Source organism: Leptonotus elevatus, chromosome 9 (genome assembly GCF_054856555.1).
Source record: "Leptonotus elevatus isolate MCC_2025b chromosome 9, RoL_Lele_1.0, whole genome shotgun sequence".
Classification (NCBI taxonomy): Eukaryota; Metazoa; Chordata; class Actinopteri; order Syngnathiformes; family Syngnathidae; genus Leptonotus; species Leptonotus elevatus.
This window is the reverse complement of record NC_141247.1, coordinates 17,754,559-17,779,937: the sequence shown is the minus strand read 5'-3', so window position 1 is coordinate 17,779,937 and position 25,379 is coordinate 17,754,559. Positions and strand designations below refer to the sequence as shown.

General features: G+C 41.2%; 5 protein-coding genes across 10 annotated transcripts in view; 2 read left to right on the top strand and 3 right to left on the bottom strand.

Moving 5' to 3' along the window:
- Positions 1-4,950, bottom strand: part of macrod1 (mono-ADP ribosylhydrolase 1) — a 148,496-nt gene extending 143,546 nt beyond the window's left edge. For all 4 annotated transcript variants that reach the window (XR_015095941.1, XR_015095940.1, XR_015095942.1 and 1 more), the window contains exons 1-3: positions 4,457-4,950; positions 3,868-3,963; positions 3,660-3,767 (exon numbers count right to left, since the gene is read on the bottom strand). Coding sequence is in view for 1 of the 4 variants with exons in the window: in XM_086084554.1 (XP_085940680.1) it covers positions 3,660-3,767; positions 3,868-3,963; positions 4,457-4,832 (580 nt within the window). In the remaining 3 variants the exon portion in view is untranslated. The remainder of the gene's footprint in view (positions 1-3,659; positions 3,768-3,867; positions 3,964-4,456) is intronic.
- Positions 4,566-17,666, top strand: fermt3b (FERM domain containing kindlin 3b). Of its 2 annotated transcripts, none has more exons than XM_086084551.1 (15): positions 4,566-4,807; positions 6,549-6,673; positions 7,213-7,446; positions 10,452-10,568; positions 10,795-10,963; positions 12,166-12,268; positions 12,375-12,482; positions 12,626-12,760; positions 12,880-12,926; positions 14,171-14,295; positions 14,670-14,776; positions 14,857-15,078; positions 15,211-15,335; positions 15,813-15,954; positions 17,225-17,666. In XM_086084551.1, exons 2-15 carry the CDS (start codon positions 6,550-6,552, stop codon positions 17,402-17,404), a joined length of 1,938 nt encoding a protein of 645 aa, XP_085940677.1. In that variant the 5' UTR covers positions 4,566-4,807; position 6,549; the 3' UTR covers positions 17,405-17,666. The 2 variants fall into 2 exon arrangements, with proteins under 2 accessions (XP_085940677.1, XP_085940676.1); XM_086084550.1 differs by lacking the exon at positions 4,566-4,807 and adding an exon at positions 5,791-5,922.
- Positions 17,626-20,036, bottom strand: trpt1 (tRNA phosphotransferase 1). The gene is made up of 7 exons (XM_086084555.1): positions 19,892-20,036; positions 19,662-19,743; positions 19,085-19,254; positions 18,780-18,957; positions 18,638-18,694; positions 18,446-18,556; positions 17,626-18,366 (listed from the first exon to the last, which is right to left on the bottom strand). The coding sequence occupies exons 1-7, from the start codon at positions 19,946-19,948 to the stop codon at positions 18,347-18,349; spliced, it is 675 nt and encodes a 224-aa protein (XP_085940681.1). The 5' UTR covers positions 19,949-20,036; the 3' UTR covers positions 17,626-18,346.
- zbtb3 (zinc finger and BTB domain containing 3) lies at positions 19,962-23,328 on the top strand. Of its 2 annotated transcripts, none has more exons than XM_086084553.1 (3): positions 19,962-20,163; positions 20,736-21,568; positions 21,702-23,328. In XM_086084553.1, exons 2-3 carry the CDS (start codon positions 20,739-20,741, stop codon positions 22,597-22,599), a joined length of 1,728 nt encoding a protein of 575 aa, XP_085940679.1. In that variant the 5' UTR covers positions 19,962-20,163; positions 20,736-20,738; the 3' UTR covers positions 22,600-23,328. The 2 variants fall into 2 exon arrangements, with proteins under 2 accessions (XP_085940679.1, XP_085940678.1); XM_086084552.1 differs by having other exon boundaries at positions 19,964-20,163; positions 21,699-23,328.
- Positions 23,194-25,102, bottom strand: rnaseh2c (ribonuclease H2, subunit C). The gene is made up of 5 exons (XM_086084557.1): positions 25,039-25,102; positions 24,351-24,505; positions 24,156-24,268; positions 23,932-24,051; positions 23,194-23,593 (listed from the first exon to the last, which is right to left on the bottom strand). The coding sequence occupies exons 2-5, from the start codon at positions 24,502-24,504 to the stop codon at positions 23,570-23,572; spliced, it is 411 nt and encodes a 136-aa protein (XP_085940683.1). The 5' UTR covers position 24,505; positions 25,039-25,102; the 3' UTR covers positions 23,194-23,569.
- Positions 25,103-25,379: the final 277 nt, after the last annotated feature.

Below are 25,379 nucleotides of genomic sequence, written 5' to 3'. Positions count from 1 at the left end.
GAAAACATCGCTTCAGTGTGACACACTTTCAAACGTCTTTATTCCGGTTAATATTGAAATAAATCACATTTAAAATCATTCCCAAAGTCTCATGTATTAAATTAATTACCAAAGACTAAAACGAAGGACATTTTTGCTATAATTATAGTTTTAGTTTCAGTTAGGTTTTTTTCTTTTTTTAAATTTTAGTTGTAGTTTTTTCGTTAGTTTTCTTTAAGTAAAATAACCTTGGTTGCTAGGCAGAATTCATAGGGCACAAAGAAAACCGCCCCATTGACCAATAAAAATATTGGTACAGCTTATTCCAGTCACATTCTTTAAGCCAGGGGTGTCCAGACTTTTGCATTTGAGGGCTGCATATAGAAAAATGGAAGGATGCAAGGTCCACTTTAGGATTTGTTGACGATGCTAAAAATCAATCAAGTAAGCAATTCTATTGATAAAAGGTGATACGATTTGTCAAGATTTTGGGTTGCCCAAGGGCCCAGCATCCCACTAGACTAGATCCACCTCTGCACTGAATAGCAGCCGAATCCCATTTAGATATTCAGAACCAAAACCCAAACAACAGACTAGAAAATGGAAGAAACTATTTTTGCTTTTAAAATTGCATTATCTTTAGTCACTAAAATGTTTTGAAGAGAAATAGTGCTATTATTGTAGCTGGAAATTGTTCATTTGTATCTTTGCATATTTAAAAAAGCTCTGCAGCAGAATATAAGAGATCAGCCAGGGCCATGTTGCAACAAGCTTGTTTTGACAGTGTTTTCACCAGGAATGTGAATATCGATGAAACTGCAAAACGGAAACAGATACAAATGTACTTTTTTTCCTGATGAAAGAAGAGACTCTAATCTTTCTTTTGGTACGTCCCATGTTTTTATAGCAATAGAACACAATATTCTGTGGGCCTTGCAAAATCAGTCAAAATCCAGGAAACCAGCCAGGAGCGAAGGGGGTTGCTTCAGTGAAAATGACTGGGAGTGAATGAGTTATTACTCAACCTATCTAGACACTATATAAATAAATAAAATATAGATATATATGTATATATATACAAAAACTGAGCAAAATGAAGCTTTATTTCCCCAAAATCAGTAGCCTTTACAATTCAAAAATTACATTTTAAATTGCGATGTCGATTTGAATTTGACCTTATCGTACCGAGTATGCCCATTTCTGCCAACGGAAATGCTTTAGTAGAGCCACGGAAAGCCAAGTAGAGAGTCACGGACACACTCAGGAAAACACTCCCAGCACTATGAGGATTGTTAGACAGGTTTATATACACACATTAATTTGAATCACTTCTCTATATTAAATATAAAATATTTATTAGGGCAAGAGTCCTCCCTTCATTTAATGCATAGTCACCACTGGTGTGCAATATTGTACACATTTGGGAGTATTTCTGTGTGTCCTTGGGCCATGAAAAACTCACCCCACCTTATATTGGTCTACTAGTCAGATAGTATGGCGTATAATTGGCCACAGTTGGCTTCAAGTGAATGTTTGCTGCCTGCCTAAGGCTAAATGATGCAGCCGCAAAAACAGCTACAGTCCGAGCCGCACGTCAACCGCTAGTTTAACTGCTTCCCCACGCTCCCGCTTGCCCGCCAGCTCTGCCACAAGAGAATAAGTTTGCTTGTTTGTTTTATTTTTTTTTTAAATAACTCAACCTTTTTTTATAATTGCTCTCTTGTCCTTAACTGTCTGCCCAAAGTCTCGTTTGAACGTCACGCGTCGAAGTGACCTCGCTCAAAGCTTCTGAGTCAATCGGTTAGTCAGCACGTGAAAAGGTCGGCCTCTTAGTCAACAAAGGGAACGTGGAGGATGTCGGCGGGACAGCAAATCAGTCAGACAGAAGAAAGGATGGTCGGACGCCGCAACCCAGAAACCTTCTGAGGGCGCCCTGTACCTGCCTGTTGCCATGGTGATGCCGTCGGTGATTTGCATCACTTTTATCTTATTTTCTTCCCTCTTCCAGTCTCCCATCTTTCTTTTTGTCTGAGTTGTGTGTCTGACAGGCATGTTTTCTCTCTTTGTTTTTGTTTTTTTTAAACCCCTCCCACCTCACCTTTCCCCATCCTCTCATTTAAATGGCACTTTCCTTTACTGGCGCTCCTGCCATTTGCCACGTCGTAAAAGCTTTTGTAAAACGTGCACAACACGCAAAAGTTGTCATCGCGGACACAAATTACCATCACATTCTGTATACAAGTGCCTAATCCCCTCTGTTTGTGTGCACTTTTAATGTTTGCCGACACACACACTCAGCAGCGATGCCGCAAATTAGAGCGAATGATCCACACACTCACTCGGATGTTGGCACCTGCTGACAGTCAGCTGCCAAATGGAGATCTGTCATTTTCTGCTACAGTCTCATCATCAAGCATCATTTAGGCATGCTGGCCCGCCTTTTCCCTCCCTTGACACAATCCTGTGCCAAGACACAGATGACATTTCTCCCACAGTAACAGTTTTGTGGGGAAGGTGAAAGGCTCATGAGTGGGATACCACCGCCATCTAGTGGTTACTTTAAGGCAGTCTTTCACAACTTGAATTGAGCAAGGTACATTTTACATGAGAAAAATCTCACAACACTCCACCAGACATACACAATTTACATGTTTCAATTTACACAAAAATGTGCATACTCAGTGTACATCCTGAGCCTGTTCTTTTGCATGAATTGGTAACAGATGGATACACAGGTAAATTGAACCTGTGCCATCGAGTTGAAGAGCATTATATTGTTTAGCTTGTCATTAAACATTACCGGTATAAAGAGATGATTGAAGAGACGTAAGTTGTGGTGGATAAAGAACTATTTTCAGATCAAAGAAAATGACTGAGAATGATGTTGTACTCATAGCATTAAGCTGTTTTCCATCATTTCAGCTAACACAGTGTGTCGTTAGCTAGTGTTGGAAATAAGGCATATTACCTATATTTTTAAAAGAGTAATATACAATTCGGCTCCAAAAAGTTAATGATCGATCTCTTGCAAAAACATTGTATCGTTAATCTAGGTCAGCCTTGACAGTTTTAAGTAAATGTCATCCACTGCCACTGTTTATACAAGATGTATTTTGGGCACGGTGAGATGTTTGTGCGACCTTGTTTAGCAGGTGCGGAAAACAGGCTAGGAGATTTCAACCAATCAGTGGACTGCTGGACGTTTTTTGTAATGACTACCATTGGGCTTTGTTTTGTTTTGTTTTCTTCCTCACCTATTCTTTCCCCCCAACTAACAAACCCGGTACGCTAATTAGCAAACCGTCAGGCTTCCTATTCTGTCTCCCTCTGTTTGCCACTGGTATTTTTTGTGACTGTGAAGACAAATTATTTGTGTGTTTTTTACATACTTTGCCAATAAATCAGATTCTGATTATTTTAAAGCCTCATTTTATATAAATGTAGCATTTTTTTTATTCATTCAAATATGGCTGGATTTTTAACAACACTTTTCTCTGCAGTATGCCAAATTTAGAAGACATTTATTTTCAAGGGACTTTGAGTGGGCAATGGATCATTTCCACCACCTTTCCTACATTAGCTGCTGCACAATGATTTGGAATCACTGCTTAATTATCTTGACTCACACCAACTTTATCTAGAGTCAGTTCGCTAAAAGCAACATTTACAGTCTCACATACCTGCGTTGACAATGGCATCTACCTCCAGCAATGTGATGTTGCCACTGTAAACCGAGATTTTCCCATCAAGCTTTTCATTCCTGGGATAGCGAGTCACTTCAGGATAACCTAACATGGAGATAGAAATGAGCAAGTATGTAGCTGGTAAATGACACCGATTATAGTGCAATAAATGTAATGAAAGACATTGTGGTGTTGGTTGTCAGACCTCCAGCATGAGTCCAAGATGGGATGGCGCCCAGCCGTACAGAGTCAGTCCTGTAGTATTTGCGCCTGACGTCCACAGGCTGAGACAGCAGGAATTCTTGGAGAAACAATGGAAAATATACATATTTAACTCAATTTTGGGGGGGAAATTAATTTTAAATTTAGAGCAATAGATTTCACTAAGAAAATGTTCTACCCCCATATTTAAATATTAACTCTGAAGGCAAAATTAAAAAAAAATGAGACATGCAACAAACAACAACAAACATAATTTGGTGTCCAAACTCGGTCCTCGAGGGCTGAAGTCCTGCAGGTTTTGGATGTTTCCCTTCTCCAACACTCCTGAAGCTCATCAGCAAGCTCTGCACAAACCTGATAGTGATCCTGTTCATTGGAAACAGGTGCGTTGGAGCAGGGAAATATCCAAAACCTACAGGACAAGTTTGGACATCACTGCACTACACAATCTGACTCTGGAAGTGATTTATTTATGTATTATTTATTTGAAGTTTACAAGATTTTCCAGTTCGAAAAGTTTTACATTTTATTTAGTCAAGGCCAGTAAAACAAAGTGCTTCAGTCAACCTCACCCTTGATCTCCTTCCATTCGCCCCCAGTGGAGTTCAAGTCAACTTTCATGGCTGCCATCGCCCCAGTGTAGAGAGACGCTGTCAGCGCGCACGTGCCAATGACAGTGCCCGACCGAACTCGCTTTCCCGGCGGCGAGGTGAAACAATTCCCCTGGGTGGACCTCCAGCGGGTTGCTGAGGGAGTTGTAAAGTGCGCGGTGTTAATATGGCCGCGGACGGGACTTGTCGCTGGCTTGGGTCCCAGTTGGACACTTCCAGGAGTTAAAATAATATGCTTGAACCTGACACCGGCGGCGACCACACGGGACACGGGCCCACCGGTGGAAAGTAGCGGGGCTCTCATACGTGAAAGTAGGTTTAATATTTGTATCGCCATCTCAATAGGTAGTGGGACGTTTTACTCAAGCTCCACAAAGGTTACGTTTGTGTCAAATACAAACACAGACGGCTGGTTTCGTTTTCGCTAGCCTACATCTACTTCTCATGTGCCCATTTTTGTTTTGGTTCTGCGGAATGTACCAATACACTTATAGGGGGAAGAGAATACATTGTAGTGAAGGATTTTAGAGAAATTGTCGCGTCAGGGATCATATTGTACCAATTAATAACACCTAAATTTGGCAGTTTTATGTGAAACGTGTTTATTTTTCTTACAACTCGAACTGTAGATCCTAATTAATAAAACTCAGAATCGAAGCGACCAACTATTATCGACCGGTGATTCCTTTAAGGACGGTAGGAAATTTGACCACTCATGTGTTGCCAACACACAACACAAAAATAAAATAACAATTTAAAACGCATGTTTAACTCGGGTGGGAAAACCTTTGCCCGAGGACTGCAATTATTATTATTATTATTATTTACGTATGGGCCATTTCACAAACGATGTAAAAAATAATAATAATAATACAAAATGTGCATGTGTATAAGTGGAAATTGGCTCCCTCATAGTTTACGTTTGCCTAATATTGTTAAACGTCATTAGAAGAATACTTTATTGTTTATTTAAATGTGTAGTTGTTTTTATCGCAACTAGTCTTACTTTAAAAAAATTAATTTTCACCATCACTCTCTTGCCCTTACATTTTAATCCTATAATGCAATATCACATACTGTATGTATCCATGTTTGCTCAATAAAATGAATTAAATTGGGTGTGACAATATATTGTGGTTAATGCAGGACCCCACCTATGCATCATATCATCCACAGACCACATTGCAAACTATGTATCACCAGCCTGTCACTCATAAGATGGAGGCCTACCTCTTGTACATTTCCGCCAGACGGAAACTGACAAAATGAAATGAGAGAGAGAAAAAAAGGAACATGCAACATAGACACAGTTACAGACCACAGCCCATCCAGCCAGTGAGAGGAGAAACTGCTCTAGTACACTTTTACATGACACTTTTGGACTTGGATCTGACATTTTTTAAAAGGCCGAACAAGAGAGACTGACGGTATTGTCCTTATATTGTATACATTTGTATGTGTGTGCAGGATAAACATCGTCATTGAGTAATTAAAAGCTATGGTGTGTATGTATTGTTGTGTACATCCATTCAAGGAAGATCAAATGTCACAATTCTTTCATATCTAATTTTTATGTAAAAGAAAATCAACATAGATACATTTTAGTCTTCCAGAAAGAGACTTAGATGTGTCATCTACTGGTGGCATGTGAATCATGTTATCAGCAATATCAGTTTTTCAGTATCATAAGTTTTTAGACAAAAAAAAACCTGCTTCAATCCACACATGTATTTACTTTTGCCTTCATGTATTCACATACAGTAGATGACCTTATTGGCATTGGATGAACGTTTCGCCTTTGGTAGCTTAAAAAAAAAAAGGGGAAGTGTGTTTCCCTGGCGATTAAAAGCAGGAAGTGTTTGTCACATTGGACAGGCTCACCCATCAAGTGTGTGTATCATGTGAGTCTGAGCCTGAACAATGCACTTAAACTTCTTTAGTTGAATCGTCGTTGTTAATGTAAAAAAATATATATATTTTTAAAGTATTACGCCATATTTATTGTGATATAACCAAAAAAATGTCCCTTTCAATTGACGTTTCTTCCATGCAGCATGGCGGTGTGGGACCTGTCCATCACAGTGGAGGATCTGGGGCCTGACGCTTCACCTGTCAGCCTCAGCGTGACCTCTGAGCTCCACGTGGGAGGCGTTATCCTCAAGCTTGTGGAGAAGACACGTGAGACACTGTCTTGTCTCAGAAGCATGCACACTGTAGATACACCGAATGGACATTTAGAATACTCTACATACACATACTGTATTTTTTATTTTTTTTTGCATGTTGTAATTGATGATCTACTAATAAACCTGACGGATTTATTGACGTGATTAAATACAGTCGACTCGGATGATGATTCATAAGAGCAAGGGCATATTTTTGTAACAAAAGATGATTAGTAAAATAAACTACTTTACATTCAGCTCAGCTCATCCTCAAATGGCCTTGCACATCTGTTTTGAAAACCAAATCTGGTCCTTGAGCCCAAAAGGTTTCCCACCTCTCCTCTAAATCAAACAGATTCAATAGTATTCTCTGTGCATTTAAAATATCAAAACATTCATGTATTTACAAAATACAAACTGTATGTGTGTGTGTGTGTGTGTGTGTGTGTGTGTGTGTGTGTGTGTGTGTGTGTGTGTGTGTGTGTGTGTGTGTGTGTGTGTGTGTGTGTGTGTGTGTGTGTGTGTGTGTGTGTGTGTGTGTGTGTCCTGCAGAGATCCAGCGCGACTGGTCGGACCACGCGCTGTGGTGGGAGCAGAAACAGTGCTGGCTGCTGCGGACATCTTGGACGCTGGAGAAATACGGCATTCACGCCGATGCCCGTTTGCTCTTCATGCCCCAGCATAAGCCCTTAAGGCTGGGCCTGCCCAACGGCGTCACCCTGAGGCTCAGTGCCTGCTTCTCCAATCCCGTCTTCCAGACTGTGACGGGCATCTGCACACTGCTCAGTGAGTGTGTCACTTTCTTTAACATATTTTAGCGTATAGTCAAGATATTCTCACAACATAGTGAAAGCTGCTGCTGTGAAAAAGGATACTGAACTGATTCAGTTTTGTATACCAAGAGAAGGTGAAATAAGATGTATTTTTGTATTCATATGCAAATGGGAAGCATCAGTGGAAAGCTAATGAGGTCTTGTGGGAGGCCAATGAGCGCCTTACTTCACCATAGAGCTGTTGTTTTACCAGTTATTGTAACAGACCTGCTGTGACGTGGTATTATTTGGTTGCAAGAGTTTTGTGCCAAATGTGAGAAATGTTTTATACACGGACAGGGCCGGACATCTGGCATTCAGGGCATATGCCCAGTGGGCCGACCTCTTTTGTATGCCGATGCGGATGTGTTTTAATTATTATTTTCCTACATTTTACCCCAAGTATTTATTTCAAATATCGATAGCAAACTGAAACATCATCAATAAACATCAGAAGCAGAACTGCATGTTAGGCAAGAGTTAAGTTGGGCTGGGCCAGGTTGGGCTGGGCCAGGTTGGGCTGGCGGACCGAAGTCAAAATGCTAGGGCCGATTATTTTTTTTTGTGTCAGTCCAGCCGTGTACGGGTTAGGATGAGGTGGGTTGTGTTAGATGGGCTAAATTGCTAACAAATATAATCTATGTTGTGGAATTATTATGATTTAAGCATTGGATAGTCACTGAAACGAGTTATGAAGCACTTCCTCATTTGTGTCTTCACGACTGTATTATACTCCCCCTTGGTTGCCAAGATGCACACACCAGAAGGCGTTGCAATGAATTAATCATGATTCAAAAATGTTTTACTTTTTTGCATTCTCTTTCATTATGTTCTTAATATATCTTTTTTTAAGTATAACATTATAGAGTGCTCTTGTCATTTATTTATTTTTTAAATCACATCGCAAAATGCTTTTGTTTTTGGGAAGGTCGGAACGGATTAACGGCATTTCCATTCATTTCAATGGGGAAAGATTATTTGAGATACAAGTGTTTTGAGTTGATAAGACACACACGTGCAAGTATTTGAGTCATTGTTTGCATCTTCTATTCATGTGGCTGTTTGCTGAGGGTTCCCCCCCCCCTAAACCCATCCAGTTCCCCTACCTTATAGAGCACAGTTTGGGATTTCCCCTCCCACTTTTTCTCCTTTTTATCGAATAAAATTGAGGTGCCATAATATAATAATAAATTTGATTCCATTATATTTCATATTTATCATATCATCATGTCAAAATCAAATGGGCAGCAAAGCTGCAGTGTTAGCACACATTACCTTGACCTAACAATGGTGCCAGCATTAGCTTCTGATAGCTGGCAAACACTTAAGTGATGTCAACATTTGCCACTAATTGACAAGCGTAATTCAAATGAATGAAGTGCTGCCTCTACAAGTGAAAATGCAAATGATGCTTTTATGTGGTTCTCTCCAGACTCTGGGCTTTTTGAGAATGTTGAGAACTCTCCTGGTTGCAACGCCTTACCTTTGCCCTTTGCCGTCAACTCACTTGCAATGACCCTGAGGTGTCTTGAATATATCACCTACAGATCTGGAGTCAGACGCTCTTCCATTGCGGCACAAACCTTGTGATGATAGCGACCGAAATGAATAAATTGACGGAGAGCAGTTGGAGACACAACTCGCATGACAAAACAGGTTACAAGTTGGCTGCAGACTTCCCTTGCGAGCTGATAAACAAACAAGCGAAAAATCTGTTGTGATTTTTCACAGCCAATTGACTGAATGTTAAGCAGCAATATATATGCATAGTGTTGAGTCCCAATTGACACTGTTGTGACTTGAACACATAACCTTGGATCCAGAGTCAGACGCACTACCTCTGCACCATGCAGTCAGACACGTTTGCCTCGATTTCCCTCAAGTATTTGTCTTGTTCCTATCTATCTGCTATTTCATCGTACCACGGTCACTTTGAGGTTAAAATTCTGTTTGGACGGACCTAAATTCTAATATTTGAAATTGTATTAATAAGGGGTGTCAGGCAGTTAAAATTGTTAATCGTAATTGATCGCATGACTTCAATAGTTAACTCACGATTAATCACAATTTTCTAAATGTACACTAAAAATGTTCTCAGTTTTCATACTCTTGTAAACATAAAATGTTAAACTAATATAAATATGTATGTATAAAATGTACTTTTAGTTATTGATACAGTAATTTCATAATAATTCATAAAATTGAGTTAAATTTAAAGTGATGTATTGTACTGTAAAATACGAGTGTAATATTGATTTGTGTTGGTCATTTTTCTGCCACTAGATGGCATAATTGCTTTTGTAAGACATTCGTAACAGCTCAGTGCATTTTTCTTTTCGTATTAAGAGCTATCCAATCTTTAACATGAAGTAACTTGTGAAATTCTGCACATTTTAAAAATCTAAAAAAAACTAGACCCCAGTCTTCTACAAATATATGCATCATTATTAAATTTATTACTGCTAAATTTTGACGTGGACGTGTCTGCTGCGTTGCGACTGGAATTCCCCCAGTACAGGCTTTCCAAGTAAGTGGCGGTCATGAATCGCGTGTTAAAAAATATTGTGGCGTTAAAGGAACTTTAAATTAACTCAAAATAACACAATAATTTTGACACCCCTAGTAAATAATTCCCAACAGTCTATTCTTTTTATTTTGTAGTCTTTCTCTTTTCTGCACTACTTTCAGTATGTGTAAGTGTATGTTTATTCTTTTTTTGTTCATTTAAATTAGCCAGAAACTAGCCTGTTTTCAATAAACATTCATTTTCAGTCATGCTTGCATCCCCAATAACATAAAAACAGTTGTGATAAAAGTTTTCAATAAAGAATTATTAAAGTAACTTTTTATGAATTATTCTCTGCACGCGTACGAGCACAGGAATAAAGACCGTGATGTGACTTGACAGTCTTCTGACCTGCAGTCAGACATCTTTTCGAGAGAAAGGTTTTAACATTTTGGCACATTTGACCTCCGCAGACATCCGTCACCCAGAGGAGCTTTCACTCCTTCGGCCTGTGGAGGAGAAGAAAAAGAAGAAAGAGAAAAATTCAGCCGAGGAGATTTTTGACCTGACTGTGGTGCCCCTTTCCTCAGGTACTCATTTTTATTCCACAGTTACCCGAGTCAATTTCAGCTGGACTTTTGCCAGCCAATAAAAAACATGCACTTGAAATGTTTTTCTATTGCCATTTCAATCAGATCTATTCAATTCTCTGATTGTGCCCTTTAAAAAAACGAAAATTATTTTTTATTTTTTTACCCTAAAAATGAACACGTTTTCTGAATCAGAATCACTTTTCGCACTATTCCTGGTTCGCAGCCTCCTTGCCCAGTTTGTACAACGGCATGCCCGCTCATTTTGTCGGCTCGCCTCAGTTGGAGGCCATCTACAAGATGCTGTCGGTCCCTCAGCCTCCCCCGGCCCCTGAAGTTCTAACCAAGCAGTACCGCCCGGCCAGCGTGGTGGACAAGGCCCACATCAACGGCAGGTACACTCACCGTACACGCACGCTTGCATGATGAACGGAATGTGACGTAAAATGACCTGACTGGTTGTTAAAGTTTTGGAATTTCCTTTATAGTTTGTTTTTATTTCATTTTGAGTATTATTTTTTTAATTTTAGTTTGTTTTAATTAGTTTCCAGAGTAGCTCTGTTCGCTTTAGTTTAGTTTTAGTCAGTTTTAGTATTAGGTTTTGTTTTTAAAACATTTTGTGTATTCTTGTGTGCAAAATGTAATAAACAACATGGTAAAAGGAAAAAAGTAACACACTTCTTACCTAGTGTTGCGTTCAGGCTGAGTTAAATGAAAAAGCAGGCGAGGCGAGCCATTGGAGTTGAAAGTCAAAAATGCAAAATTTTCGCAGAGGAGCGACGTCATCTGAAAGTGTTTTTAAAAAATATATATATAATTTTTTTTAATCTGAAGGTGTTTTTCTATTGGCTGCTGCTAGATGATGTCACTTCTGTGCGACACACTTTCAAATGTTCTTATTCCAGTTAATATCGAAAATATACGTGAAATAAAATAAAATATAAAAATCACATTTAAAATCAACCTCAAAGGCTCATGCATTAAATTAATTATCAACGGGGAAACGAAGGACATTTTTGCTATAATTATAGTTAATTTTAGTTAATTAGAAAACGTAAAATATAGTTTCATTTAGGTTTCATTTTTTTTTAAGTATTTTTTTATTTCCTAAAAGAAAATGTTTGTTTGTTTTATTTTAGTCATAGTTATTTTGTTATTTTGCAACAGAGTAGATATGGATGCACATGCACTTCAAACGAACTGTCAACGGTTCGTTTGTGTACTTTTGAGATCGGTGTTGTAGTGACGACTTAAGTTGAAATCTGTCATGGCTGATATTGTCATCATTGTGTTTAAAATTGGTGAACAAATAATCTACTTCCTATTTTACCTGGAAGACACTCTTTTTTTTACAAATTTTGACCTGCTCACTCTTCTTCTCTTTTGAAGTGCAGTCTTGGCGCTATTGAGTGATGTCTGACATCTCGTGGTGAACACTGTTATTACATCTTAAAACTGATCAACAGTAAAGATTTTGATTATCAAAAATGTATCAAGTGGCACTGTGAGTGTGGTTATTGGTCGGCCGCCAGTCGTCCATTTAGATCAAATAAATACATGTGACCTTACAATGACATCTTCCAACTTTTTCCCTCAGGTGGTTGGATTCGTCCCGTTGTCTCATGCAGCAGGGGATCCAAGAAAACGACCGACTGTGGCTTTGCTTCAAATATTTTGCCTTCTATGATATAGAACCTAAGGTGCAAATGTGTGTTGTTGGAGTACACGTGTATAATTGTATGCGCTGGCAATGTCCTCACCTTCTTTCAGAATCCATGCTCAGGAGAGATTTTTGTATATTTTCAGTATGATGTGGTGCGTCTGACCCAGCTGTACGAACAGGCTCGCTGGGCCATCCTGTTGGAGGATATTGACTGCACAGAGGAGGAGATGATGCTGTTTGGAGCTTTGCAGGTACAACACAATGCTGCGGGGGTGCAAAAAAACATGAAAAGCTGAATAATAATCTGCACATTTGAAGAATCCGTATCATACAGTGCCAAGAGGATGTTGCTGTGATTCACAATCTGGTACGCGTCTAAAATCCACTTTTGCAGTATCACGTCAGCAAGGTGTCACAGTCGGAGCCTCAGACGATGAACTCGGCCGCAGCCATGGACGACCTTGAGTCGGCACTCCAGTCCCTGGAGGTTAAAATGGAAGGCGGGAGCAGCTCTGCCTCCGAAATGCTGGTCAGACACGATGAATGCATAATGCTGTCTTTCATTCAATGTCATCAGCCTTCTGAGCAATTAAGAATTCAAATAAGAACGCCAGGCAACTGAAACCTTATCTTTTCTTTTTCTACAAGGATAACATGACCGCACCAGAACTTCACGATTACCTGAAGATTTTCAGGTACTCTTTGATACGTGGGTGTTTTTTCGAAATTAAAGCCATTAAAGCGATCCTCCACTATTCGTGCGAATAAGGAACAAGCACAAAAAAGAAGAAGAAGAAGAAAAACACTAGAAACTGACAGCCCAGGCTACTCCACAATATCATATGCAAGCTTGTCTCTCTTGTTCCTTGAAATCAATTCCTATTTAGATGTAATTTTTGGGGGCCATCTTGTGGAATGTTGGAGTATTACAATAAGAGCAGTTAAAAATGAAGCGCAAACAGGGTTTGCTAGAGAGCGCAGGCGGGGTGTCCAAAGTTTTTCTTCCAAGGGTCACATATGAATAAATGTCCGCTTTTAATAACCACAATCAAAGTCCGTCAACATGCAGAATTTGGTTTGAATGGTAACTTCTTGACTAGTGTCAAACACAATCCATTCTGGGTTGTATTGGGTGACATCCAATTTGTTTGCATTTCAAAACACCATTGAACTTTTATATCATGGTTTCAAACCACTGTCCACTAGACAATGCATTGACGACTACTTATACTAATAAATGAGAATATTTTCAGATTGTAAATATTTTTGACCTAGCTTATTAGGCCACAGACATACTGGTCCGGCCCATTTAAAATCAAATTTAGGTAATAAGTGGCCCCTAAATTAAAATGACTTTGACCCACCCTGCATACTGTATCTCCTCGACCCGTTTGTCTCATCTGCTATCTGGGGAACCCCTTGTTTAATTGGCTGACAAGTTTCAATTAAAGCTCTTTCAAACGTGTCACATTAAAAACACAAATTGAACATTATTTGTGAGAAGAGCGTTCGAATAGGTCAATTGTTTTTTTTAAATGTATTTGTTATGTAGGATTTTAGAGGACTTATTCATTCCATGATTTTTATTTTTATTTTATTTTTAAATTCCACAAAGATGTCAGCCACTTGTCACATTGCTACTTTGACAACTTTAATTTATAACACACTAGAACAATACACTGTACGGAACCAGTGAAGAAATCAATACTGTTCTGCAATGCAGGCAAACGACTTGGGCTGTGTTAATTTTAAGCTAGCCAAGGGCTGCTAAAAAAAAAAATGGCAGGCTGCAGTTTGAACACTCTTGCAAAAGAGCGTATTTCTCTCCATATTTACTGTTTATCCAGTTAAATTTGAGAACTCACATATCTACCTGTACATTTTTTTAAATATCTTTTTATGCCAAAATAGACAACATGATACTTTCAATGTGTTCCAGGCCAAAGAGGTTGACTCTGAAGGGATACAAGCAGCACTGGTTCAAGTTCCAGGACACCTCCATTTCCTATTTCAAGAACAAAGAGGAGAGCATTGGAGAGCCTATTCAACAGATTAATCTCAAAGGTACAAAACTGTATTGTAGCGTTAATGAGAATTCTGTTAAAGCCTCTTCCTCTGTCCAGTGAACTCTTAACCGTGCTACAGAGACTGAACAGGCATGTTCTCTTTCCGTTGCTTTTATCTTTTTCCACCAACGTACTGTGCGCTCTGAGCAAGCTCCACTGCTCTCATTCACTCCCTGGACCAACACCGCCCCCTGTGCCAAAGTGCGGCACTGCAACACTACCCCCCATAATACTACTCTTTAAAGGGCTTGGCCTGTAACAATTCGGACACAAACGCATTTCGGTTTATGCCTAGCAGGACATGAAACATGCACATATTGCGTAGCCCAGCACAAATTAGTGCGCAGTGTCAAATATTACTTTGGCATACAGGCTGTGAAGTGGCGCCAGATGTCAACATGGCAGCTCAGAAGTTCCTCATCCGGCTGCTGATACCATCTCCTGAGGGCATGAACGAAGTTTATCTCCGCTGCGAAAATGTGAGACCAAACCACATGTAGCTTACGTTCTCAATGTTTTGTGTATAAGTCTCAACCACCGCTATGTCTTCGATCCATAGGAGGAGCAGTACGCACGGTGGATGGCTGCATGTCGCCTGGCCTCCAAAGGCAAGAGCCTGGCAGACAGCAGCTTCCAGTGCGAGATACGCAGCATCCGCTCCTTCTTGGCGATGCAAAACACCAGTTCGAGCTCTCACGGCAACGCAGCCGCCACGGACGAAAGCATAAACACACTCAGTTTGGTGTCACCTCGTTACCATAAAAAGTACAAAACCAAACAGGTGGGCACTTCTCGTTAAAGGGTTTAATTTGACGTGTGTTGATTTACTGAAATTGGACCCACTGAAGTTTTTTTTTGCAGTCCTAGCAACACAAATGTGAATCATTTTGACTGTGTGTGTGTGACCATGCAGCTGACCCCTCGTATCCTGGACGCGTACCAGAATGTGGCTCAGCTGTCACTGGTGGATGCAGTCTCGCGCTTCCTGCAGATCTGGCAGGCCCTGCCTGACTTTGGCCTCTCATATGTAGTTGTCAGGTTCCGTAGCACATTTTTGTATTCAAGCTTTTTTTTTTGTTGTTTAAAGTGGAAGTCAATCTTAAACATTTCTTGTCAATAATATGTTATATGTGACCTCACTAGTCTAAATATGACATTCTGATTAATATGCGTTATGAAGCAAAATCCAGCCGTTTTTATCCATCTCAGGGGGCAGCCATTTTGTTACTTGCTGTCGACTGAAGATGACATCACAGTTGCCAACGACCAATCACAGCCCACCTGTTTTCTGAAGCAATGGCAAAATGGCCGCCCCCTGAGATGGATAAAAACGGCTGGATTTTGCTGCTTAACTCATATTCCACTAACACAATAATGACCAGAATACCATATTTACACTAGTGTGGCTGCATAGAACATATTATTGTAAAACAAAATTGGGGGTTGACTTGAAAATGAGTACTGTCATACCATAACTAATCAACAAGGGCTTGACAGAATTTTGTTGTCTGACAGGTTCAAAGGAAGCCGTAAAGACGAGATACTGGGCATCGCTCCCAACCGTCTGATCCGCATCGACCTGGGTGTGGGTGACGTGGTGAAGACCTGGCGCTACAACAACATGAAGCAGTGGAACGTCAACTGGGACATTCGACAGGTGAAAATAAGGGTTCGGCGGAGGTCAAAACACACACCCGACTCGAATGATTCGGCATGATACACCCCCGCTTGGCCTATCTGAGCTGCAGGGAATTTGGTGCGCCCAGTTGTCGAACTTGTGGCTGTTGCGTTGGTACATCGTTTGATTTCTTAATTTTTGTAATCCCGTCATACTATGTGCAATATGAATTTCACATGCATAATGAAACGTATGGTGTTCCACAGGGTTCAATTCTCAGGCTGTCATGTTTCGGTTCTGTGGGGGTTAGGTTTTTGTTTGTTATGGGTGTTCTTGTTTTTGTCCGTGGTTGGTGTATTTTGTGTTGTGTTCCTGGTTTCTTTCCTTGTCTCGTTACTGTATGTCTTCCCTTCCCCAGGTGTGTCTCATTAGTGTTGGTGTATTTAGTCTGTTGTGTTTGTCCAGTCGGTGTGGGTGCATTGCTTATGTTATGGAAGTTGGTGAAGTTTATGCGGCTAAGTAGCCTTTTTCACCTCAAAGTAGTCTTCGCCCCCGCCAAGTAGTCCTCATCACAGCCAAGTCGTCCTTGTCACAGCCAATCAAGTCGTCCTTACGTCACAGCCAACCAAGTCGTCCTTGTCACAGCCAAGTCGTCCTCGTCACAGCCCAGAAGCCATAGCCCCAGCCAAGTCAAGTCAGGTCGAGGCAAATCAGGTCCTGTCACGTCACGCTCTGTTCCAGTCATGGCGACCAGTCTACTCACGCCCTGGCCAGTCATGGCGACCAGTCCTACCCAGTCAAGGTGACCACTCTACTCACGCCATGGTGACCAGTCTACTCACGTCCTTTTCAGTCATGGCAACCAGTGTACTCACGTATCGTCCAGTCATGGCGACCAGTCCAGACACGTCCTGTACAGTCATGGCGACCAGTCCAGTGCCGTCCCGTCATGGCGACCCGTCTAGTCTCGTCCCATTAAGTCATGGTTATCTGCTTACCTTTTTCCCTATGGTTAATTAAAGTTCCACGCATTGCACTTGATTCCTGTTTCCCAGCATTTGGGTCCACCATCCCTCAACCACTCTCGTTCCATCATGATAGGGGCCTCTACTGTTTTCATTGTATCTGGGTTTCTTAAGAAAACGGCGATGGTTGTTCACCTTATACGCATGTCTTGAATTTGAAAAAAAGCATATTATTACACCAATGTTAAGAACCACTGCACTACAGTGAACCGCTATCGATTTATTCTGAATTTTTTTTTTTGTAATCGCTGCTGTTGTTTTGTATGGTTTCAATCACATCTCAGGTGGCCATTGAGTTTGAGGGGAACATCAACATCGCCTTCAGCTGTGTGACGGCCGACTGCAAAATCGTTCACGAGTTCATCGGGGGCTACATCTTCCTGTCGACGCGCAGTCGCGACAAGAGCAGCAAACTCAACGAGGAGCTCTTCTACAAGTTGACTGGTGGGCACGACGCGCTCTAGAACTCAAATACACCAAAAGATCTTGAGGTGTTTTGGTTGTAGGCAGAAAATCATGACTATGCATTTTTCCTTCCACTGTGGCAAATGTCAAAATATCAGAAGCAACAAAGAAGTATTACCCACAAACCCCTCATGACCGATGTACTTACCTCATTGTTACTAGCTTGATACAAATAGCAAATAAATTCTGCGCGAGAACACAAACAAATGCCAACAGCAAATGTTGCACTTACACTTTTAATAAAATGAATTCAGCATTTCATCCTCACTTGTGTTTGATATACTGAACAATCATCTCAAGTCAATTTACGTCTGCCTATTAATATTATTATACATTAAAGGAGAAGTCAATCCCCCCCAAAAATCTTGACAATATGTTCTCACAAAAACAGTATTTTGGTTAATATTGTGGTTAGTGGAATATGAGTTAAGCAGCAAAATCCAGCCGTTTTTACCAATGTCAGAAGGCGGCCATTTTGCCACTTTCTGTCGAGTGAAAATTACATCACAGTTGCTCAGATCTCAGCTAACAACCAATCACAGCTCAGCTTCAGAAAACAGGTGAGAATGATTGGTCGTTACCTACACCCTGAGCAACTGTGATGTCATCTTAAGTCGACAGCAAGTGGCAAAATGGCCGCCCCCTGAGATGGATAAAAATGAATGGATTTTGCTACATAACTCATATTCCACAAATATAATATTAATCATAATGTCATGTTTAAACTAGTGAGGTCAAATATAACATATTATTGTCAATAAATGTTTAAGGTTGACTTCCCCTTTAAAGACAATTAATTGTCCATAGGTGTGAATGGTCGTTTGTCTCGATGTGCCCTGCGAATCACTGGTGACCAGTCCCAGCTGGAGACTGCATCTCCCGTGACCCGAAATCCGAAATACAGAAAAAGGATCGACTTGTTGATTGGTCTTCTGCTGACATCATAACGGCAGGATGCTCCCTAAAAAGAAAGGACACATCTATTTATACCTTTAGAATAAAAAAAAAGCACTCATCAACCCATGTGATGAATGTCTTACTCGTAGGTCTGAGTTGTATGGCTCGGCTAAAGTACGCCGGGGGTAGTTTTCCTTCGGCGTTCCCGGTTGTCAACAACACACGGTTCTCTGACCAGAAGAACTCAATACCATCTGCGCAGTCACATTCAGTAAAGTCCGTTTTTTTAGTTGGATGACCTCTACTGGATGTCAATCAACGGTGCGTAATCTTACCAGCAAGAGCTTTGGGTACGTCAATAAATACAGCTAGATTGCAGTCTTTCCTCATACCTGGTTAAAAAGACAAACAAATAGAAACACTTTCATCAACAAGCTAGTGTGTCTTTGCATGAAAGCCACATAAATATTAGCGTACCACTTATTACGCCATCTTCTTGTGGCAAACCCGGGGCCAGATGAATGTGCGTCCTACTCATGCGACTCAAGCCCTGCTGCTGAATGGAGCTCCAGTTACGCATGTAGGATCCGTGAACAGCCTCGGCGGGGCAGTCAGGAGCCCCGACCAAAACCGGCGTCAGCTCCAAATCCGTTACCTAGCCACACACATTCAAGTGGAATTAACAATACATTTGTTCAAATTTGGCACCGGAGATTCCTGGATCAAATTATATGCAAAACCAATCCCAGCCATGTACAATTGAGCTTGACTACAGCACATACCTGCATTGTGTGTCCCTGATTGGCTCGAATCTGCAAGCGGCCATCTTGCGGGTGAGGACGAAGCTTAAAACGCTGCTTGTCATTTGTGGCCACCACTCTCTCAACATCTTCCAGTTTATATGAACGGAACTGCGTGTGAGCCAAGACATCCTCCACAAACAGGTAGCCATCTATGAGAAGTTAATATAAATTTAATTTAATTTAATCTATTTTCTGCAATGCTTATTTGGGCAGAACCATCTTGAAAAATAACCCAATTGTAATTGTTCTTCCTTAATATTGCAAATACTGTGCAATTTAATATGTTATCTTCTTATGTGTTTTTTTTAAACAAATATAAGCAATACATTACAGTGTATTGCAAAACCCAATATCAAATTTATGATACATAAATGTTTTGGTTTTACAGATTAGGTGCCTAGATTCTAACTCTAAACACCAGAACAGTATTTACCTTGCTACAACGAATGGAACTAAAATATAAGTATTTTTTTTTTAAATACAGTTTTCGTATTAAATATTATTGGGTTCTGCAGGTGTATCTGCAACTTTTGAGAGGCAGCTGTTTTCAACTCACCCGAACTTAATTGTAGACCCATCTGGTTGGCACCATGGCGAAGAGCATAGCTCATGGATTTAGACAACCTGACATCTCTGTCCTGGCAGGAGAAAGCACATTATTTTTGTATTAAACCTATTGTATATAACTCACAGCATAAATACATTTGTACTTCCGTAATTCATACGCACATACATTTCAGCCTATGCACTTACTGTATTTTAAATAACTCGAATCATGCAACTCACCTCTCCACCACCACGTCTCTCTGTCTTTCCTCTTCTTCCTCCTCTGTCAGAATCCATTTTGAGACCAACAAATGTTTCTGTCAATCGCCACTTGCAGTCGCTGCCATAAACGGTTAAACTTGATTGGTCATGTGGCTACAGGAACCTTGTCACGTGATAAGCATATTGTCAACAAACTAGTACTTCCGGTGTATGTGGCGTGGCTTGGCTAGTTTTCTTGTCTGCTGGTGGAGAGTTGCGATTTGTAGCGGCAGACAACAAGCTGCTGAGGGGTAAGAACATCATCTTCGTATTTTCATGAACATATGGAACATGCTATAAAAGCTGACATGTCTTCTAAGCAGAGTTTGGAAACTAAGGTATCCAGATCTGGAGGGATATGCACGGCTAGCTAAAAATGTTAGCTGGACATACGAGGTTGTGTTTGTTGTCGTTTTTTGATGCTACACGTGTTGCTCTGAGGGTGTTTGTGTTTCGTTACATTTCGTTCCTGTAGGTCTTTTGCCCGCAACAATATAAAATTGTTATGATTTGGCAGCGTTGATTAGACAAAGATGGTTTGAGTAGCCACACAGTGTGTATGAGTACCGTTACTTTTGAATTATGTTACTCAATTAGAAATCAATGTAGCTCTCAATTACTTGAATAAGAGTAAGTAAAGTAAGTACTAAGTAACTGGTGAGTAACTTGTGATTATTATTTTTTTAATCAAAGCATGAACGTCAATTAGACAAAAATATAAGATGAGAATGTGGAAATTCAGATATAGCCCAACATCACTTTACTAGAAGCAATAATTAATTTCATATGTTTTCATCCTTTTTTTGTCTTCCTTGTTGATCAGAAAATGGAGTTTCCTCAGCATTCCCAGCAGCTGCTGTCAGCTCTGCGCTCCCAGCGTCGGCGCGGCTTCCTGTGCGACTGCACCATCCTGGTGGGCTCATCCCGTTTCCTGGCTCATCGAGCCGTTCTGGCCTCCTGCTCGCCTTTCTTCCACATGTTTTACTCGGATTCACTCTGCAGCGCTGGTGCAAATGCTTCCAGCAGCTCTGTCACGCTTGACAGCGACATTGTCACGGCGGCCGCCTTCAGCCTGCTCCTTGACTTTGTTTATGAAGGGGTGCTCCAGCTGGAGAAGTCTCCGCCGGTGGAGGATATATTGGCGGCGGCGAGCTTCCTTCACATGAACGAGGTGGTGAGGGTGTGCAAAAAAAGACTGCAGAGACGAGGGCCTTTGGCCGAGGCGGATAGCACTCGCTCCGAGGAGAGCATCGGGGCCAGGATGGTAACAGAGACACGGAGGCAGGATGCGGGAGATGTTGGCCTTGAGCCTGTGGTAACTATAGCAGCTGATCTCTTGAATCCCGTCGCCATGACATCAACCCTCTCACCAGTTCCCGTAATAGCAGGACGGAGTACGTTTGCGTCTGTCAAGTCTGAATACAGGATTGAAGCGGGTTCATCGGATGCACGAGTTCAGACTCCCCCGAGTCCTGATCTGGCTGACACCACGCAGCCTGGCATGGATGGCCCTATTTTTTTACGTGGAGAACTGGTACAAGGACCCGCTGTAGGTCAGTCTACACGGGAGTCGGGGGGTCCCAACAGGTTGAGGGCTGGCAGTCGGGGTGAAAGCTCAGCTCTCTGCAGCCCATGCAGCACCACTGAGACATACAGGTACAAGTCGGCATTCTAAGCCCTTGGTATTGCCTGAAATAGCAATCAGCGAAACAGTGCATTATGCATACATTTAATCAAATATGCTCCTGTTTCCATATAATCGACTTATTCCGTCTCTCTTCCACAGCAGCAACCAGCAGCCTTCCTCGTCTTCCCTAGTCTCAGACATCCAGGCTGGCTATCCGTCAGTGGTTGCCCCTCTCCAATCCGAATCCAACTCGCCAGATCTCCAGCGGGCTCGTGAGAAAGAAGCTCGAACAGAACCTTTAGTGTGTGTTCGCAGAGGTACTGCTGAGGGAGAACAATACATGGCGATGGTGGCGCGTACACAAAACAAGTCGTCACTTTCACGTTCCCAACTTCAAATCCAGAGCGCCATCTCACTCCAACATGGAGGCCAGCACTCCCAACCCCCCGCGCCTCAGACTCCTCCAAACATGGCTGCCACTGACAGCGAGACAGGTGGAAGAGCGCGCAATCATTGCAACAATGCCAAAGTCAAAGTGGAGGCCATTGTTATTTCTGATGAAGAACAGGATGATGAAAAAGAGGAATGCAAAGATGGCGAGCCAGTGATGGACGACGACTTTGAAGATGACATCCAGGATGAGGAGCAGAACGCACTCCCTTCCCGCCAAATGACGTCCGACTGCACCTTCCCTCTCTCGCCTTCGTCTTCGCTGGCCGCCTCGTTGCTTCCTCCACCGTCCGCGGCGCAGCAACACTCGGACCGCGCCGCCTTTTTAACAGACTTTCAGGACACCATGGGGGGCATCGTGGAGGACGTCCCCACGTGCTGCGTCTGCGGCAAAACCTTCTCGTGCACGTACACGCTAAGACGCCACGCCATCGTGCACACCAGGGAGCGCCCCTACGAGTGTCAGTACTGCTACCGCAGTTACACCCAATCCGGGGATCTCTATCGACACATCCGCAAGGCTCACGACCGAACGCTTCCACCCAAACGCAGCAAGACGGATGTGGAGCACATGCCACTGCCACAACCGCCGCCACCCCCGCTTAGCTAACAGGCAGTTATTTGTTTTTGTTTTTTATACCATTTATACTATTGAGTGTCGTAGCAAGCAAGCTGACATCAAGTGAGAGGTGGTGATTTAAAAAAATAACTAAATTGTGATTATTGTTTTGCCCACCCATGATTGCGATTATTTTTTCAGGTTCCTCTTCGCATGTTTTTTTTTTTTTTTACCAAACACAAGCAACAAATTAACGAGGCTCAAAATAAGCGACTTCGCATTGCAGTTTGCGAGGCAAAATTGGGTTCACTATTCCAATTGAAGGTGAGTGTAATCTCCCAAATTTTACATCACTTGCTTTGAAATGTATTTAGTTTTAAACCCTAATGATAGTTTTAGATGATGTACAGTAATTCATTCTGCTATTGACATGTTACTGTATTAGAATAAACAGTGTCCTTAATTTTGTCAATCTTGGTCATACAAAGGTGATTGACAACATTTTAGGAACATCTGATTTCACCAAAAATTATAATCATCATGGATTTGTATTGCCGTGCTGCATTTGTTTACCTGTGTGCTTAGTAAGTTGGTAAGAGAGTACAAGATTGCAGCTAAGCAGCTAAATATGCCAAAGTCAAAATATTAACATGAAAGCAATGAGACAAAAAGGTTATTGTATTTATTTTTTGATGTGACAAGTGTCTGCCAGTGGCTCAAAATCTTGTTGGCCGTCTGAAATGTTGGGAATTAATTCATATAAATAGACATATGTGGATGTGTCAGTGTTATGGTTCACTGTTAAGTCATGAACAATTGAGTTAGCACCAAGATAGCCAGTGTGTCTGAATTAAAACTGCAGATGGAATAATATAAACATGTTTGAGTGAAATAGTTTTTTCCCCCCAATACAAACCATACATTCACTTTTTGCTCACCATTAACTCACTTTTGGTGGACTATGGCCAGTAACCAACAAACGTATTTTATTTCAAACTTTCTCCTGATTGCAGGATTGTCTTTAGTCTTCTACTGCTCCATGAATCTGTAAAGAGAGAAAACGTGAACATAAAACATGACTGCAAATTTTCACAATTACTCACCACAGTCATTTTCTATATTGAGTCTCATCATTAGTGTTATGGGCAAACTGGAGCCTGTCTCAGCTGATTTTAGGTGAGAGGTAGCGTACACTAAAATGGTCAACAGTCATGATTTTGGAATGCGATAGTAACCAGGAGAAACCCACACAAGCACAGGAAGGACATGCGAACCCCAAACCTCAACTGTAATTCCACAATACAGTCACATATTTATATTGGGCATGTTATTACTATTATAATAACTTCTTAAAAGTTTACTGTAATGAGTTAATATCTGTACCGCTTCAGCAAGCTCAGGCCAGTCCATCGCCATCACCACTGCGTCGTCCGAGTTTGGAGGGGTCTCGAGGTTCCAGTAGGTCAACTTGTCAAACACACAAGATACCTTCAGGGTCCTATCCTAAAACATACACGAGCAGGAATGAAAGAAGCACAGTTGTTTTAACAATCTATTGTTTTCCATTATGTATACGCAAATCAAACAACGAGACTGGTTATGTCTACCTCCTGATCCGAGCCCGGCTTGTTGATCTCCTTGAGCACCAGGCCAGTGTAGCCTTGGGGACAGGTAAGCTCCTGCCCTTTCAGGCCACGACCCCGGAATGAAACTGTTTTCTCTGTGATGGGAACCATGCATGCAAGGTCGAGTGACATGCAAAATAAACATATAACTAGGGGCATCTCTCAAATTTACTATACCATCTTTGCGGTCCTTAATGGCAGTATTGAAGTACTGTGAAATCTGTGCATGCCCATTGTGTTCAATCTCACAGGGGATCAGGTGCAGTGGTTCTCGAGGTGCCTGGCCCACAGATGATGCATCAACACGGGTCACACTGCTATAACAGGACATCCTGCAACCAGGTTAGCATACTTAAAATGTTTAGAGATTGAAAGGTATTGGTCACACTGCTATAACAGGACATCCTGCAACCAGGTTAGCATACTTAAAATGTTTAGAGATTGAAAGGTATTGGTCAATTCATGGCTCAAACAACTGTTTGGAATATTATTGCCTTTTTACTCCTTGTTAGAGAAGACCAAGCTGTGCAAAAGGTACTGAAATATTGAACAGTTGGACATTCAAAATGTAAGAGCATGTCAAATGTAGTAAAAGTAAAGGTTATAGTGCATTTTAGGGTTATTCGGAATATTCACCTGAACGTCGAATATACCTGTTTTTGTAAGTGGTTGTGTATGTTATGATAGATACCATATGTTCATGCATGCTTTCACTTTGAATTTTAGCACATTTAACGTCTTCCCCCATAATATTCTACGAATAGACTAGTATCTTAGAAAATTACTACGTTCTTGAAATACATACCCTTAATGCCATGTTTATCAGATTCAATTATGTAAGTTTACAAAAATGATCTAACTTTACCTTTTTTTGTGTTGTATTCCGGAGCTTTTAAATGAACGCGGGTGATTTCCGGGTCGCTTTGAATTCGGACTCTGATTGGACGATGAACTCTTCTTCTCCGTTCAAAAATAGTTTGGTATAATTTTGTTGAGTGTTGCAATGTCTCCCCCTCTTGATGAATGAGCAAATTACAGTACAGTACTGTGTAATGATTATCTCGTGTACTTGTGCTAGATTTCTATTGTTAAAAAAAACAACAACATTTATAAGAGCATAGTATCAAATGTAAAAACCAGTACAGTCAAAGGGGAAAGTGGTTCGTAATAATTATTCATGAATGTATGTGTTTGCCAAAATTGCGG